The 16022-nt window shown below is 44.9% G+C and overlaps 1 protein-coding gene across 1 annotated transcript in view; it reads right to left on the reverse strand.

Moving 5' to 3' along the window:
- The window catches only part of LOC143817884 (uncharacterized), a 109580-nt gene that overhangs the window by 23936 nt on the left and 69622 nt on the right, over nucleotides 1–16022 (reverse strand). The window contains exon 2 of the mRNA XM_077299355.1: nucleotides 313–663. Within this exon, the coding sequence (XP_077155470.1) occupies nucleotides 313–663 (351 nt within the window). The remainder of the gene's footprint in view (nucleotides 1–312; nucleotides 664–16022) is intronic.

Below are 16022 nucleotides of genomic sequence, written 5' to 3' on the forward strand. Positions count from 1 at the left end.
GTATTTTGCTGGGACTGTTCTATGTGTTATCTGCATGTGTTGTGGTTCAGTAAAGTATCGCCACACTGTCTTACCCTCACCCTGTGCTGTCTGAGTAGTACTATGCCCACAGTAAAAGGAGAGTGGGTATTTGGTGGGTTTAGCCCTGGTCCATGTGGTTTCGGCTAGTGGACTAGGGCACCCAGGGCTGACTTTCCGTGTCACCACAGCACTGTTATGGGGCAGTTGAGGTTCTGTGATTGACATACTCCAGTGGACGATTCGATGCTACACTGTTGTGGATGAAGCTGCATTTAAATAGTTATAAGATACCTGTGACGTGAAGTGTCCATGATTTGTGAATTCTTCCTAATGAGGGCTCTACTGTAATAATCTCACAGGTATAATTCCCGGTGTCCTCGGGTCGGGCGTCTCTTATTTGGAGCTTCGGGTTCGGGGGGATTTCTGCGCTTGAGAAGGAGATTCTGGGGTCTGTGAAGTTTGATACATTTTTTACTCCTTCTGATGTAAAACGTAGAACGTGAGATCCGTTTTCTTTCCTCCAGACGATCATTGTAATCTGTGACACATTTCTGATTCTGTTGGCTTCTTCTGAGCAGCTGAAAGTCACCGAGTCCCCAGCGGAAAATGACAGAACCGAAGCGGAGAAGACAGGAGCCGAGTCTGGAAGAGAAGAGGAGATCAGTGTCACTGTCACACCTTATAGATAGTGGGGTCATGAAATGTGACGTTACTACTGAGCGCCAATACAGTCCCCTACAGTGACAGCCACACGGTCCGTTATATAAGAACGACCCCAGGAAGAAGCAGTCGCGAAACATGCGTCGGGATTCTCGGAGGTACAGCGTGCCATCTGGCATCACATTTGGGAAGTGGCATATAGATCCAGGTAATATGTGTTTATTAGGGGCTCCAACTCTTGATTTATGCTAACTATATGGTGCACACACTGTGGATAATGTTGCGGCAATTTGGAATCCTGTGGGCATTTCTCAGATGGCTCAGCTGCTAGTTACCTAAACTAATACAACATGCACCTGCACTTTGGATACATGCTCCGTTAGTTGTTAATGTGGATTACCCCTTACAATTAACTATTTATGCAATGCAATGTGACTTGGATATTGATGCATTTGCACTTTAAATTCACAATCTGCTTTGCCAGATAGGGAAATTCCCGTATACATTTAGAGGAATTGGGTGAGGATATGATGTGAACACTACTTTGAATATCCATAGTCAGCATTTCACGAAAGGGAGCTTGCAAATTTCAGTTTTTGGATATCTACATATATATGCCCTAGCTGACCTCTTTCATATAATTGTTCATGGTTTAGAGGAACTATTTTTAATTCTGTATGTTTATTGTATGTATGTTTAACCCCTTAAGCCCCGAGGGTGGTTTGCACGTTAATGACCGGGCCAATTTTTACAATTCTGACCACTGTCCCTTTATGAGGTTATAACTCTGGAACGCTTCAACGGATCTTGGTGATTCTGACATTGTTTTCTCGTGACATATTGTACTTTATGATAGTGGTAAAATTTCTTCGATATTACTTGCGATTATTTGCGAAAAAAAACAGAAATTTGGCGAAAATTTCGAAAATTTTGCAATTTTCCAACTTTGAATTTTTATGCCTTTAAATCACAGAGATATGTCACACAAAATACTTAATAAGTAACATTTCCTACATGTCTACTTTACATCAGCACAATTTTGGAACCAAAATTTTTTTTGTTAGGGAGTTATAAGGGTTAACAGTTGACCAGCAATTTCTCATTTTTACACCACCATTTTTTTTTAGGGACCACATCTCATTTGAAGTCATTTTGAGGGGTCTATATGATAGAAAATACCCAAGTGTGACACCATTCTAAAACTGCACCCCTCAAGGTGCTCAAAACCACATTCAAGAAGTTTATTAACCCTTCAGGTGTTTTACAGGAATTTTTGGAATGTTTAAATAAAAATGAACATTTAACTTTTTTTCACACAAAATTTATTTCAGCTCCAATTTGTTTTATTTTACCAAGGGTACGCTGATACCCCATATGTGGGGGTAAACCACTGTTTGGGCTCATGGCAGAGCTCGGAAGGGAAGGAGCGTCATTTCAATGCAAAATTGACTGGAATTGAGATGGGACGCCATGTTGCATTTGGAGAGCCCCTGATGTGCCTAAACATTGAAACCCCCCACAAGTGACACCATTTTGGAAAGTAGACCCCCTAAGAACCTTATCTAGATGTGTGGTGAGCACTTTGACCCACCAAGTGCTTCACAGAAGTTTATAAGGCAGAGCCGTAAAAATAAAAAATCATATTTTTCACAAAAATGATCTTTTCGCCCCCAATTTTTTATTTTCCCAAGGGTAAGAGAAGAAATTGGACCAGAAAAGTTGTTGTGCAATTTCTCCTGAGTACACCGATACCCCATATGTGGGGGTAAACCACTGTTTGGACGCATGGCAGAGCTCGGAAGGGAAGGAGAGCCATTTGACTTTTCAATGCAAAATTGACTGGAATTAAGATGGGACGCCATGTTGCGTTTGGAGAGCCCCTGATGTGCCTAAACATTGAAACCCCCCACAAGTGACACCATTTTGGAAAGTAGACCCCCAAAGAACTTATCTAGATGTGTTTTGAGAGCTTTGAACCCCCAAGTGTTTCACTACAGTTTATAACGCAGAGCCGTGAAAATAAAAAATAAAACATTTTCCACAAAAATTATTTTTTAGCCCCCAGTTTTGTATTTTCCCAAGGGTAACAGGAGAAAATGGACCCCAAAAGTTGTTGTCCAATTTGTTCTGAGTACGCTGATACCCCATATGTGGGGGGAACCACCGTTTGGGCGCATGGCAGAGCTCGGAAGGGAAGGAGCGCCATTTGGAATGCAGACTTAGATGGATTGGTATGCAGGCTTCACGTTGCATTTGCAGAGCCCCTGATGTACCCAAACAGTAGAAACTCCCCACAAGTGACCCCATATTGGAAACTAGAGCTCCCAAGGAACTTATATAGATGTGTTGTGAGAACTTTGAACCCACAAGTATTTCACTACAGTTTTTAACGCAGAGCCGTGAAAATAAAAAATAATTTTTTTTCCACAAAAATTATTTTTTAGCCCCCAGTTTTGTATTTTCCCAAGGGTAACAGGAGAAAATGGACCCCAAAAGTTGTTGTCCAATTTGTGCTGAGTACGCTGATACCCCATATGAGGGGGGAACCACCGTTTGGGCGCATAGCAGAGCTCGGAAGGGAAGGAGCGCCATTTGGAATGCAGACTTAGATGGATTGGTCTGCAGGCATCACGTTGCATTTGCAGAGCCCCTGATGTACCCAAACAGTAGAAAACCCCATAAGTGACCCCATATTGGAAACAAGACCTCCCAAGGAACTTATCTAGATGTGTTGTGAGAACTTTGAACCCCCAAGTGTTTCACTACAGTTTACAATGCAGAGCCGTGAAAATAAAAAATCCTTTTTTTCCCACAAAAATGATTTTTAGCCCCCCAAATTTTTATTTTCCCAAGGGTAACAAGAGAACTTGGACCCCAAAAGTTGTTGTCCAATTTGTCCCGAGTACGCTGATACCCCATATGTTGGGGTAAACCCCTGTTTGGGCGCATGGGAGAGCTCGGAAGGGAAGGAGCACTGTTTTACTTTTTCAACGCAGAATTCGCTGGAATTGAGATTGGACGCCATGTCGCGTTTGGAGAGCCCCTGATGTGTCTAAACAGTGGAAACTCCCCAATTCTAACTGAAACCCTAATCCAAACACGCCCCTAACCCTAATCCCAATGGTAACCCTAACCACACCCCTAACCCTGACACACCCCTAACTCTAATCCCAACCGTAAATGTAATCCAAACCCTAACCCTATCTTTAGCCCCAACCCTAACCCTAACTTTAGCCCCAACCCTAACTTTAGCCCCATCCCTAACCCTAACTTTAGCCCCAACCCTAGCCCCAACCCTAACCCTAACTGTAGCCCTAACCCTAGCTCTAAGCCTAACCCTAGCCCTAACCCTAGCCCTAATGCTAACCCTAGCTCTAACCGTAGCCCTAACCCTAGCCCTAACCCTAGCCCTAACCCTAGTCCTAACCCTAACCCTAGCCCTAACGGGAAAATGGAAATAAATACATTTTTCTAATTTTATTATTTTTCCCTAACTAAGGGGGTGATGAAGGGGGGTTTGATTTACTTTTATAACATTTTTTATAGCGGGTTTTTATGATTGGCAGCTGTCAAACACTAAAAGACGCTTTTAATAGCAAAATAGTTTTTGCGTCTCCACATTTTGAGACCTATAACTTTTCCATATTTTGGTCCACAGAGTCATGTGAGGTCTTGTTTTTTGCGGGTCGAGTTGACATTTTATTGGTAACATTTTCGGGCATATGACATTTTTTGATCGCTTTTTATTCCGATTTTTGTGAGGCAGAATGACCAAAAACCAGCTATTCATGAATTTCTTTGGGGGGGGGGGGGCGTTTATACCGTTCCACGTTTGGTAAAATTGATAAAGCAGTTTTATTCTTTGGGTCGGTACGATTACAGCGATACCTCATTTATATCAGTTTTTTATGTTTTGGCGCTTTTATACGATAAAAACTATTTTATAGAAAAAATAATTATTGTGGCATCGCTTTATTCTGAGGACTATAACTTTTATATTTTTTCGCTGATGATGCTGTATGGTGGCTCTTTTTTTGCGGGACAAGATGACGTTTTCAGCGGTACCATGGTTATTTACATTCGTCTTTTTGATCACGTATTATTCCACTTTTTGTTCGGCGGTATGATAATAAAGCGTTTTTTGCCTCGTTTTTTTTTTTTTTTTTTTACGGTGTTCACTGAAGGGTTTAACTAGTGGGACAGTTTTATAGGTCGGGTCATTACGGACGCGGCGATACTAAATATGTGTACTTTTATTGTTTGATTTTTTTTATTTAGAAATGTATTTATGGGAATAATATTTTTTTTTTTTCTTTATTTAGGAATTTATTTATTTTTTTACACATGTGGAAATTTTTTTTTTTACTTTTTTACTTTGTCCCGGGGGGGACAACACAGATCGCTGATCTGACAGTTTTGCACAGCACTGCAGGCTTACCGGCGCCTGCTCTGAGCAGGCGCTTGGTAAGCCACCTCCCTGCAGGACCCGGATGCAGCCCCGCGGCCATTTTGGATCCGGGCCTGCTGCAGGGAGGAGAAGGTGAGAGACCTCGGAGCAACGTGATCACATCGCGTTGCTCCGAGGGTCTCAGGGAAGCACGCAGGGAGCCCCCTCCCTGCACGATGCTTCCCTGTACCACCGGAACACTGCGATCATGTTTGATCGCGGTGTGCCGGCGGTTAATGTGCCGGGGACGGTCCGAGACCGCTCCTGGCACATAGTGCAGGATGTCAGCTGCGATAGTCAGCTGACACCCGGCCGCGATCGGCCGCGCTCCCCCCGTGAGCGCGGCCGATCACATATGACGTACTATCCCGTCACTGGGAATTAAGTCCCAGGTCACCTTGATGGGATAGTACGTCATATGGGATTAAGGGGTTAAATAAAGGTATATTTTTTAATCAAAACCGAACTTAACCCTTTCCTGCAGAAGCCAATATTCACCTTCCTGAAAGAGCCAACATTTTCTCCAACCTGATCTGGGTCCCTTTATGTGATAATAACTCTGGAGCTTCCATGTATCCAGTGATTCTGAGATTATTCATTTTTTTGCCACACATTGTACTGTATGTTAATAGTAAATTTTGGTCGATAATATTTGTGTTTATGAAAATATTGTAAATTTGTCAACAATTTTGAATAATTATCAAGTTTTGAACATTGAATTACATGCCCTTACACCAGATAGTCATACCACGGAAAATAAAGACTATATTTTTTAAATATCATTTGCTTCAGTAGGATGATCGAAGTGTTATGAGTTTAGCAGTGATTTTTCATTTGTTACAGAAAAAAATTATAACAACTTTTTTTTCTATGGGCCATTTCATTTTTTTATTGACTTTAGGGGCCTAGAAGTCAGAAAACCTCCAAACAAAAACCTATTTTATAAACTACACCCCTCAAGGTATTAAACCGCATTCAGAACATTTGCTGACCCCTCAGGATCTTCACAGGAATTAATGCAAGGTGGAATAATTACTTTTTTCACAAAAATGTTACTTTGGCTCGAAAATTTTCATTTAGTACACGAACAACACCCAAAAATTATAGGGAGAAAAATATTTTATTTACCGTAATAAACTAATTAAAGCTGCCCAAAATAAAACAGAGAAGCACATTGCTAAGGAGAGTAAAACTAATCCCAAACTGTTCTTCAACTACATCAATAGTAAAAGAATCATAAGTGAAAGTGTAGGCCCCTTAAAAAATTGTGAGGAAAGAATGGTTGTAGATGACGAGGAAACAGCGAATATATTAAACACCTTTTTCTCCACAGTATTCACTGTAGAAAATAAAATGCCGAGAGACAACGAAAACCCTATATTAAGGGTCACCAATCTAACCCAAGAAGAGGTGCGAAACCGGCTAAATAAGATGAAAATAGATAAATCTCCGGGTCCGGATGGCATACACCCAAGAGTACTAAGAGAACTAAGTAATGTAATAGACAAACCATTATTTCTTATATTTAGGGACTCTATAGTGACGGGGTCTGTTCCTGTCAAGCGGGTACTGGGTATACTACAGCTGATTACCCGGGCCCCTGCGATATCCCTCAGACTAGGGAAAACCCTGTCTGTCCCTCTCCCAGAATTTACACTGATGGTGTGCTTGTCTGGGCCGCCAGGCCTGACCCTGACTCCTGTTTCAGTCCTAAGCTGAAACCTCCACCCGCCACCCAGTGATTAGACCACACACCAACCCCTACAGAAAGCACAGACAAGGAAAACTAAAAACGCACCACACCGCAGACTCACAGGAAAACTCTATATTGTGCACAAGGCAAAACAAATACAAATATAGGAAGGAGAAATATGACAAAGGAGAATACACCACCAGATACGATATTTCTTCTCCTAGACCACCACTCCAGACCGAGATCACCAGGCACAAGACACAAGCTATAATCGGCGACGCCCAAAGTCCAGAATGACTATTAAAAGGCCACGGGCGTGACCCAGCCTTCAACCAGATTACCAGCTAGATTGACCCCGGACAACCTGGATAAAATCTAGCCGGCACCACTGAGCGTATAGTGGACGAATGTGGAATTACCGCTGTCTGTCGGACGCCCTAGTGTGAATAGCGTCCGACATGACAGTACCCCGCCTTCTACGAGGGACCCCAGGGCCCTCACGACTTATAGGACCTGGCTTGTCCGGATGGCAGCGGTGAAACATACTGACCAGCCGGTCCGCATGTATATCCGAAGCTGGTACCCAAGACCTCTCCTCCGGCCCATAACCACGCCAGTGTACCAGGTACTGTAATGTACGGCGCACTATACGAGAGTCAACCACCTTGGAGACTTCAAACTCCAAATTGCCATCCACCAAGACTGGAGGTGGCATCGGCTGTTGTAAACTCTGTTCTCGAACTCCCTCCTGTGGTCAGGAATGGTATTTCTGTGAGTTCTGTCTGTGGGTTCCCTCTGGTGGCTGAAAGTGGAGCTGCTGGTCTTGAAGTGGCTTCCTCAGCTGCATCGTTTAGGACTGGGCTGGTTCCTCTATTTAACTCTGCTCAGATTGTTACTTGATGCCAGCTGTCAATGTATCAGTACTGGTTCAGATCTCACTTGGATCTCCTGATGACCTGTCTACTTCAGCAGAAGCTAAGTCCCTGCTAAGCTCATTGTTGTTCATTTGTGTGCTGAATATATTTCTGAGTACCTGCTAAGTTTCTGTCCAGCTGGCTATCATGATATTGTCTCGCTAGATGGAAGCTCTGGGTTGCAGAGTGGCACCACCGCACCGTGAGTCGGTGCGGGGGGTTTTTGCTCACTCTGCGTGGCTTTTTGTAGTTTTTTGTGCTGACCGCAAAGATCCCTTTATCTATCTTCTGTCTATTTAGTAAGTCTGGCCTCCTTTGCTGAAACCTGTCTCATTCCTGTGTTTGTGCCTTTCTCTTAACTCACAGTCAATATATGTGGGGGGCTGCCCTTTTCCTTTGGGGAATTTCTCTGAGGCAAGGTGAGGCTATATTTCTCTTTAGGGGTAGTTACCTCTCAGGCTGTGAAGAGTCGTCTAGGCAGAGTCAGGCACGATCCACGGCTAATTCTAGTGTGTGTGATAATAGGATTAGGGTTGCGGTCAGCAGAGCTCCCACTTCCCAGAGCTCGCTCTATTTTGCAGTTTGACTATCAGGTCATTCCAGGTGCTCCTAACCACCAGGTCCATAACAATCGGCCCTGCGTCCACGGAACCCACCACCTTCTTTAAAAGAGATCTGTGAAACACATTTTGTATTTTATATACCGTAGGAAGCTCCAATCGGTAGGCTACCGGGTTAATGATGGCGGCGACCCTAAATGGACCAATAAACCTTGGACCCAATTTCGGGGATGGTATTTTGAGTTTTATGTTTTTTGTGGACAACTACACCCAATCACCCACACTCAGGTCCGGACCTGGCACACGTCTACTGTCAGCCACTCATTTGTACCTTGCACCCACGCTCAGCAAGCGCTGTTTCACTCTCCTCCAAATGGATGACAGTTGTGCTCCTAGCTGGCCCTCCTCCGGAACGCCAGCAGAGCCACCCTGACGCAGAGTACAAAATTGAGGATGGTACCCATAAACACAAAAGAACGGGGACTCCCCAGACGATTCCTGGCGGTGATTGTTTATGGCAAACTCCGCCAAAGGAAGGAACGTCGACTACTCCCCCTGGTTGTCAGAAACAAAGCAGCGTAAGTACTGCTCCAAATTCTGGTTCATACGCTCGGTCTGACCATTTGACTGAGGATGAAATGCCGAAGAATGCGACAACTTGATCCCCAGCCATGAGCAAAATGCTTTCCAAAACTTTGCCACAAACTGAGTACCCCTATCCGACACTATGTCAGATGGGACCCCGTGAAGTCTGACCACCTCCTGCACAAAAACCTGAGCCAGAGTCTTCACGTTAGGCAACGAAGGCAAGGACACAAAGTGCGACATCTTTGAGAACCGATCAACAACCACCAAGATGACCGTGTTCCCAGCTGAGGAGGGTAGGTCTGTAATAAAATCCATGGAGATCTCCGTACATGGCCTACTGGGTACCTCGAGAGCATGTAATGAGCCAGCAGGACGGGAGCGAGGCGTCTTAGCCCTAGCACACGTGGTACATGCTGATACATATGAGACCACGTCCTGTCGGATTTTGGGCCACCAAAACCGACGCGACACCAACTTCAAGGTACCCCTAACCCCTGGATGGCCATCCAGAACAGCATCATGATGCTCACCCAACACCTTTAGGCGAAGATGGAGCGGTACAAATGATTTGTTAATGGGAAGCTCTGGTGGTACTTCCTCCTGAGCCTCAGCAATCTCAGCCTCAACCTCTGTCATGAGAGCCGAGACCACTACACCCTTTTGGAGGATGGGTACCGGATCTTCCCGAGGTTCTACCCCTGGAAAACACCTGGATAAAGCATCTGCCTTAGTGTTCTTAGACCCAGGTCGGTACGTAACAAAAAAGTTGAATCGCGTGAAAAACAATGCCCAGCGAGCCTGCCTGGGGGACAGACGCTTGGCTGACTCTAAATAAAGCAGATTATTATGGTCGGTGAACCTGGTGGACCGACTCCTCCAAGAAGTGTCACCATTCCTCAAAAGCCAACTTGATAGCCAACAACTCCATGTTGCCGATATCATAGTTACGTTCGGCGGGCGACAGCTTCTTGGAAAAGTAGGCGCATGGACGCAACTCGCCCAAGGATGAGCCTTGTGACAGCACCGTCCCCACTCCAACCTCAGACGCATCGACTTCCACGGTAAACGGTTTTGATACGTCCGGTTGCAGCAGAATGGGGGCCGAAGCAAAACTGTTCTTCAGAAATTCGAATGCGCGCACAGCAGCCTCAGGCCAGGCGGAGAAATTGGTACCCTTTTTCGTCATGTCAGTAAGCGGTTTAGCAATGGTAGAAAAATCTTTGATAAATTTTCTATAATAATTAGAAAATCCAAGGAACCGCTGAAGTGCTTTTAGGTTATCAGGCCGTTCCCAATGCAGCACAGCTTGCTCCTTAGCGGCGTCCATTTTAAAACCAGAAGCAGACACAACATAACCCAAGAAAGGCAACTCCTGAACCGAAAAAACACATTTCTCCAGTTTTGCATAGAGCTTATTTTCTCTGAGTAGCTGTAACACCTGCCTGACATGCTCTAAATGAGTATCACGGTCGCAAGAATAAATGAGAATGTCATCTAGGTACACGATAACGAATTTCCCCAGTACATGCGAGAAGACATCATTTATGAAATGTTGAAATACAGCAGGCGCGTTTGTCAACCCAAATGGCATCACCAAATTTTCAAAATGACCTTCAGGAGTATTAAAAGCCGTCTTCCACTCATCACCTTGACGGACTCTTATGAGGTTGTACGCCCCCCCTGAGGTCAAGCTTGGAAAACCACTTATCACCAGCCACCTGGTTGAACAAATCAGGTATCAGTGGCATAGGGTATGGATCACGAACCGTAATCTGGTTTAACTCCCTGAAATCCAGACACGGGTGTAGTCCACCATCTTTCTTCTTAACGAAGAAGAACCCCGCTGCCACCGGCGAGGACGAAGGCCTGATGTGCCCTTTGCTCAAACTCTCAGCAATGTAGTCTTTTCAAGCTTGCCTCTCAGGACCAGAGATGTTAAACATCCTAGCTTTTGGCAATTTGGCGCCTGGTTTAAACCTAATAGTACAGTCATAGGAGCGATGTGGTGGCAATTCTGAGCAACCCTTCTCAGAGAACACATCTGCGAAATCCAGCAGTGACTCAGGAATGCTAGGAGTCACAGCGGACACACATGTGGCCAGGCAATTCTCCTGGCAAAATCCGCTCCACTGAATTATGTCCTGAGTTTTCCAGTCAATCACCGGGTTGTGCATAGACAACCATGGAAAACCCAGAACCATTTGTGCAGGAAGATTACTGAGCACCCTACATGTAACTTGCTCAGAATGTAGGACCCCAATGTGGAGTTTAACCTCAGCCACAAACTCAGTGATCTCCCCCTGTGGGAGTGGAGTAGCATTGATGGTGACCACCCGGATAGGATGAGGCAGTTTTTCGACCGTGAACCCGGCCGTGGGCGCAAACTCCTCATCAATGAGATTAGTGGCCGACCCACTATCCACAAAAACAGTGATTGGCAGCTCTCTGCCAGTGACCATAACTCTGGCAGGAAGCATACATTGAGAGACCACCATGGAGGATATGCATAAGCTCAGATTGGCCTCCTCCACACCCTCTGAGCTTAGTAGTTTTCCGCCGTTGCACTTTTCTTAGAAAACAGAGGACAAGCATTAACATAATGCCCTTTTTACCACAGCAAAAACAGGTTTCCTGCTTCCTGAGTGAGGGGGCTCGATGATGTGACACCCCTGCAATTTGCATAGGCTCCGTGGGCTCACCTGCAGCAACCTCACGTGCACCTACGCCCTCCCCCATAAGCGGCGTCTCTTGCACCCCCTGACGCAATGCGGACAACAAGACTCATGGCAGACTCTAGAGAAGCAGGAGTCTCATACATCAGGAGGGCTTGTTTAACCCTTCTCGAAACCCCATGTACAAACTGACTCTGCAGCGCCGGGTCATTCCATTGTGTGTCCACCGCCCAGCGGCGAAATTCAGAACAGTAATCCTCCGCCATTCGCTCCCCCTGGCGGAGAGCGCATATTTTAGATTCTGCTAGAGCCAATCTGTCAGGATCATCATATATGAGTCCAAGAGCAGAAAAAAAATCTCCACTGAGTTAAATGCAGCTGAATCAGATGGTAATGAAAATGCCCATGTTTGGGGGTCTCCGTTCAGTAATGACAATACCAGGCCCACACGCTGAGCCTCATTACCTGAGGAAACCGGGCGCATACGAAAATATAATTTGCAAGCTTCACGAAAAACAACAAATTTACTGCGTTCCCCAGCAAACCTCTCAGGTAAAGGAATCTTTGGCTCTGCAACTCTACCTGCATTTTCAGCTTGCACATTAGATACTACAAGACCCTGTTGCTGAACTGCCCCCTTCAACTCAGTGACCTGTAAGGACAGCGCCTCCAACTGGCGGGTTATGGAAGTCAATGGATCCATGGAATACAAAATTTATTTTTGGCCGATTATAATGTCATGCGGGTACTGGGTAGACTACAGCTGATTACCCGGGCCCCTGCGATATCCCTCAGACTAGGGAAAACCCTGTCTGTCCCGCTCCCAGAATTTACACTGATGGTTTGCTTGTCTGGGCCGCCAGGCCTGACCCTGACTCCTGTTTCAGTCCTAAGCTGAAACCTCCACCCACCACTCAGTGATTAGACCACACACCAACCCCTACAGAAAGCACAGACAGGGAAAACTAAAAACGCACCACGCCGAAGACACACAGGAAAACTCTATAATGTGCACAGGGCAAAACAAATACAAATATAGGAAGGAGAAATATGACAAAGGATAATACACCACCAGATACGATATTTCTTCTCCTGGACCACCACTCCAGACCGAGATCACCAGGCACAAGACACAAGCTATAATCGGCGACGCCCAAAGTCCAGAATGACTATTTAAAGGCCACGGGCGTGACCCAGCCTCCAACCCGATTACCAGCTAGATTAACCCTGGAATATCTGGATAAAGTCTAGCCGGCGCCACTGAGCGTATAGTGGACGAATGTGGAATTACCGCTGTCTGTCGGACGCCCTAGTGTGAATAGCGTCCGACATGACAGTCGGCGCATAGCAAATGTGGTACCAATATTCAAAAAGGGCTCTAAAAGGGACCCTGGAAATTATCAGCCAGTGAGTCTAACCTCTATTGTTGGTAAAATATGTGAAGGGTTTCTGAGGGACGTTATTCTGGATTATCTCTGTGAAATAACTGTTTAACTCCATACCAGCATGGGTTTATGAGGAATCGCTCCTGTCAAACCAATCTAATCAGTTTTTATGAAGAGGTAAGCTATAGGCTGGACCACGGTGAGTCATTGGACGTGGTATATCTTGATTTTTCCAAAGCGTTTGATACCGTGCCACATGAGAGGTTGGTGGGCAAAATGAGAATGCTTGGTCTGGGGGAAAATGTGTGTAAATGGGTAAGTAACTGGCTTAGTGATAGAAAGCAGAGGGTGGTTATAAATGGTATATTCTCTAACTGGGTCGCTGTGACCAGTGGGGTCCCGCAGGGGTCGGTGTCGGGACCTCTTCTCTTCAACATGTTTATTAATGATCTGGTATGAGGTTTACACAGTAAAATATCGATATTTGCAGATGATACAAAACTATGTAAAGTGGTCAATACAAGAGAAGATAGTATTCTGCTACAGATGGATCTGGATAAGTTGAAAACTTGGGCCGAGAGGTGGCAGATATGGTTTTACAATGGTAAATGTAAGGTTATACACATGGGAAGGAGGAATCAATATCACCATTACACACTGAACGGGAAACCACTGGGTAAATCTGACATGGAGAAGGACTTGGGGATCCTAGTTAATGATAATCTTACCTGGAGCAGCCAGTGCCAGGCAGCGGATGCCAAGGCAAACAGGATCATGGGCTGCATTAAAAGAGGTCTGGATACACATGATGAGAGCATTATACTGCCTCTGTACAAATCTCTGGTCAGACCGCACATGGAGCACTGTGTACAGTTTTTGGGCATCGGTGCTCAGGAAGGATTATAATGGAACTAGAGCGAGTACAAAGGAGGGCAACAAAGTTAATAAAGGGGATGGGGGAACTACAATACCCCGAGAGATTAGCAAAACTAGGATTATTTAGTCTAGAAAAAAGACGACTGAGGGGCGATCTAATAACCATGTGTAATTATATAAGGGGACAATACAAATATCTCTCCGAGGATCTTTTTATACCAAGGAAGGTGACGGTCACAAGGGGGCATTCTCTGCGTCTGGGAAGGTTTTTCCACCAACATAGAAGAGGATTCTTTACTGTTAGAGCAGTGAGAATCTAGAATTCCTTGCCTGAGGAGGTGGTGATGGAGAACTCAGTCAAGGGGTTCAAGAGAGGCCTGGATGTCTTCCTGGAGCGTAACAATATTGTATCTTACAGTTATTAGGTTCTTTAGAAGGACGTAGATCTGGGGATTTAATCTGATGGAGTATAGGCTGAACTGGATGGACAAATGGCTTTTTTCGGCCTTGCTAACTATGTTACTATGAATACGCCTATGCCTCCTATGTGGTCGTAAACTACTGTTTGGGCTCAGGGCTCGGAAGGAAGGGAGCGCTATTAAATTTGTAGCAATTTTAGCAGAATATAATGTGAATGATATGTTGAATTAAAGAGCCCCTGAGGTGCAAAAACATCAGAAAACCACCCACAAATTACCCCAATTTAGAAACTACACCCCTCAAGAAATTCACCCATGGAAGTAGTGAGTATCTTCATTTGTGTAATGAGTATCTTGAACCCACAGGCGATTCATTTAATTTTATAAGACTTGAAAATTAAAAACTGATTTTTTTTTCCACTAAAGCGTTGCTTTAGCCCCACATTTTCAATTTTCACCAGGAGTAGTATGTTGTCAGAAACTACTGTTCGGCCCAAGTGTGGAGCTCAGAATTGAAGGCATGCCATATCCGAAAATAATGTGAGGAGGCAGTTTAAGTCACTCAACATTGGTAAAGCTGCTGGACCTGATGGACTCAGCTCACGTGTCCTTAAAGTTTGTGCAGACCAGCTGTGTACTGTCTTTACACTCCTATTTAATGGAAGTCTACAAACACAGAGGGTACCTGTGTTATGGAAAACTTCCTGTCTGGTGCCGGTACCCAAGACTTCTTCTCCTGCAACCCTAAATGACTATCGTCCTGTAGCCTTAACATCTCACGCTATGAAGGCCTTGGAAAGATTAGTGCTTGCTCACTTAAGACCAAGGGTCAATGCTTTTATCGATCCCCTTCAGTTTGCTTACCGACATAGATTGGGGGTGGATGATGCTATTCTTTCTCTGTTACATAGTGTACATTCATTTCTGGAGACGGACGGAACCATGGTGCGAGCGATGTTCTTTGATTTCTCGAGTGCATTTAATTCCCTGCAGCCACCTTTACTACACAAAAAGATGACTGATATGAAGGTGGAGGTGGGGATGAGAAATTGGATAACTGACTACCTATCAGATCGGCCACAGTTTGTACAGATGGGAGCAGTTGTGTCAAGCAGATTATTGAGCAGTGTAGGTGCCCCCCAGGGAACGGTGCTTGCGCCCTTTCTTTTCACACTGTATACATCGGACTTTCAGTATAAATCTGATCTTTGCCACCTTCAAACATTTTCGTATGACTCCGTGGTTGTGGGATGTATTAGGGGAGATCAGGGGGATGAGGAATACAGGAGGGTGGTGTCGAATTTCGTGGATTGGTGCAATGGTAACTATCTACAACTAAATGTTAAGAAAACCAAGGAGTTGGTGGCCAACTATAGCAGGATTAAGTTGGAATGCTTACCGATCACTATTGCTGGGCAGGAGGTAGAGCAGGTGGAGAGTTACAAATATTTGGGGGTCCATTTGGATAGCAAACGGGACTGGAGATGCCACTCAGAGACTGTCTACAAGAAGGGGATGAGCCGATTGTATTTCCTAAGGAAACTGAGGTCTTTTAATGTGTGTAGCAAATTGTTAGAAATGTTCTACCAATCTGTAGTGGCAAGTGCCATCTTTTTTGCAATCATATGCTGGGGTAGTAGTGTGCGGGCCTCTGATGCTAATAAGCTGAATAAGCTTATCAAAAAGGCAAGCTCTGCTGTCGGCTGCAATCTGGACTCTCTTGAGGAGGTAGTGGAGAGAAGAACTCGGAGAAAGTGTAGGGCAATTATGAGCAATAATGCACATCC

The sequence above is a fragment of the Ranitomeya variabilis genome, chromosome 3 (assembly GCF_051348905.1).
Source record: "Ranitomeya variabilis isolate aRanVar5 chromosome 3, aRanVar5.hap1, whole genome shotgun sequence".
Lineage (NCBI taxonomy): Eukaryota > Metazoa > Chordata > Amphibia > Anura > Dendrobatidae > Ranitomeya > Ranitomeya variabilis.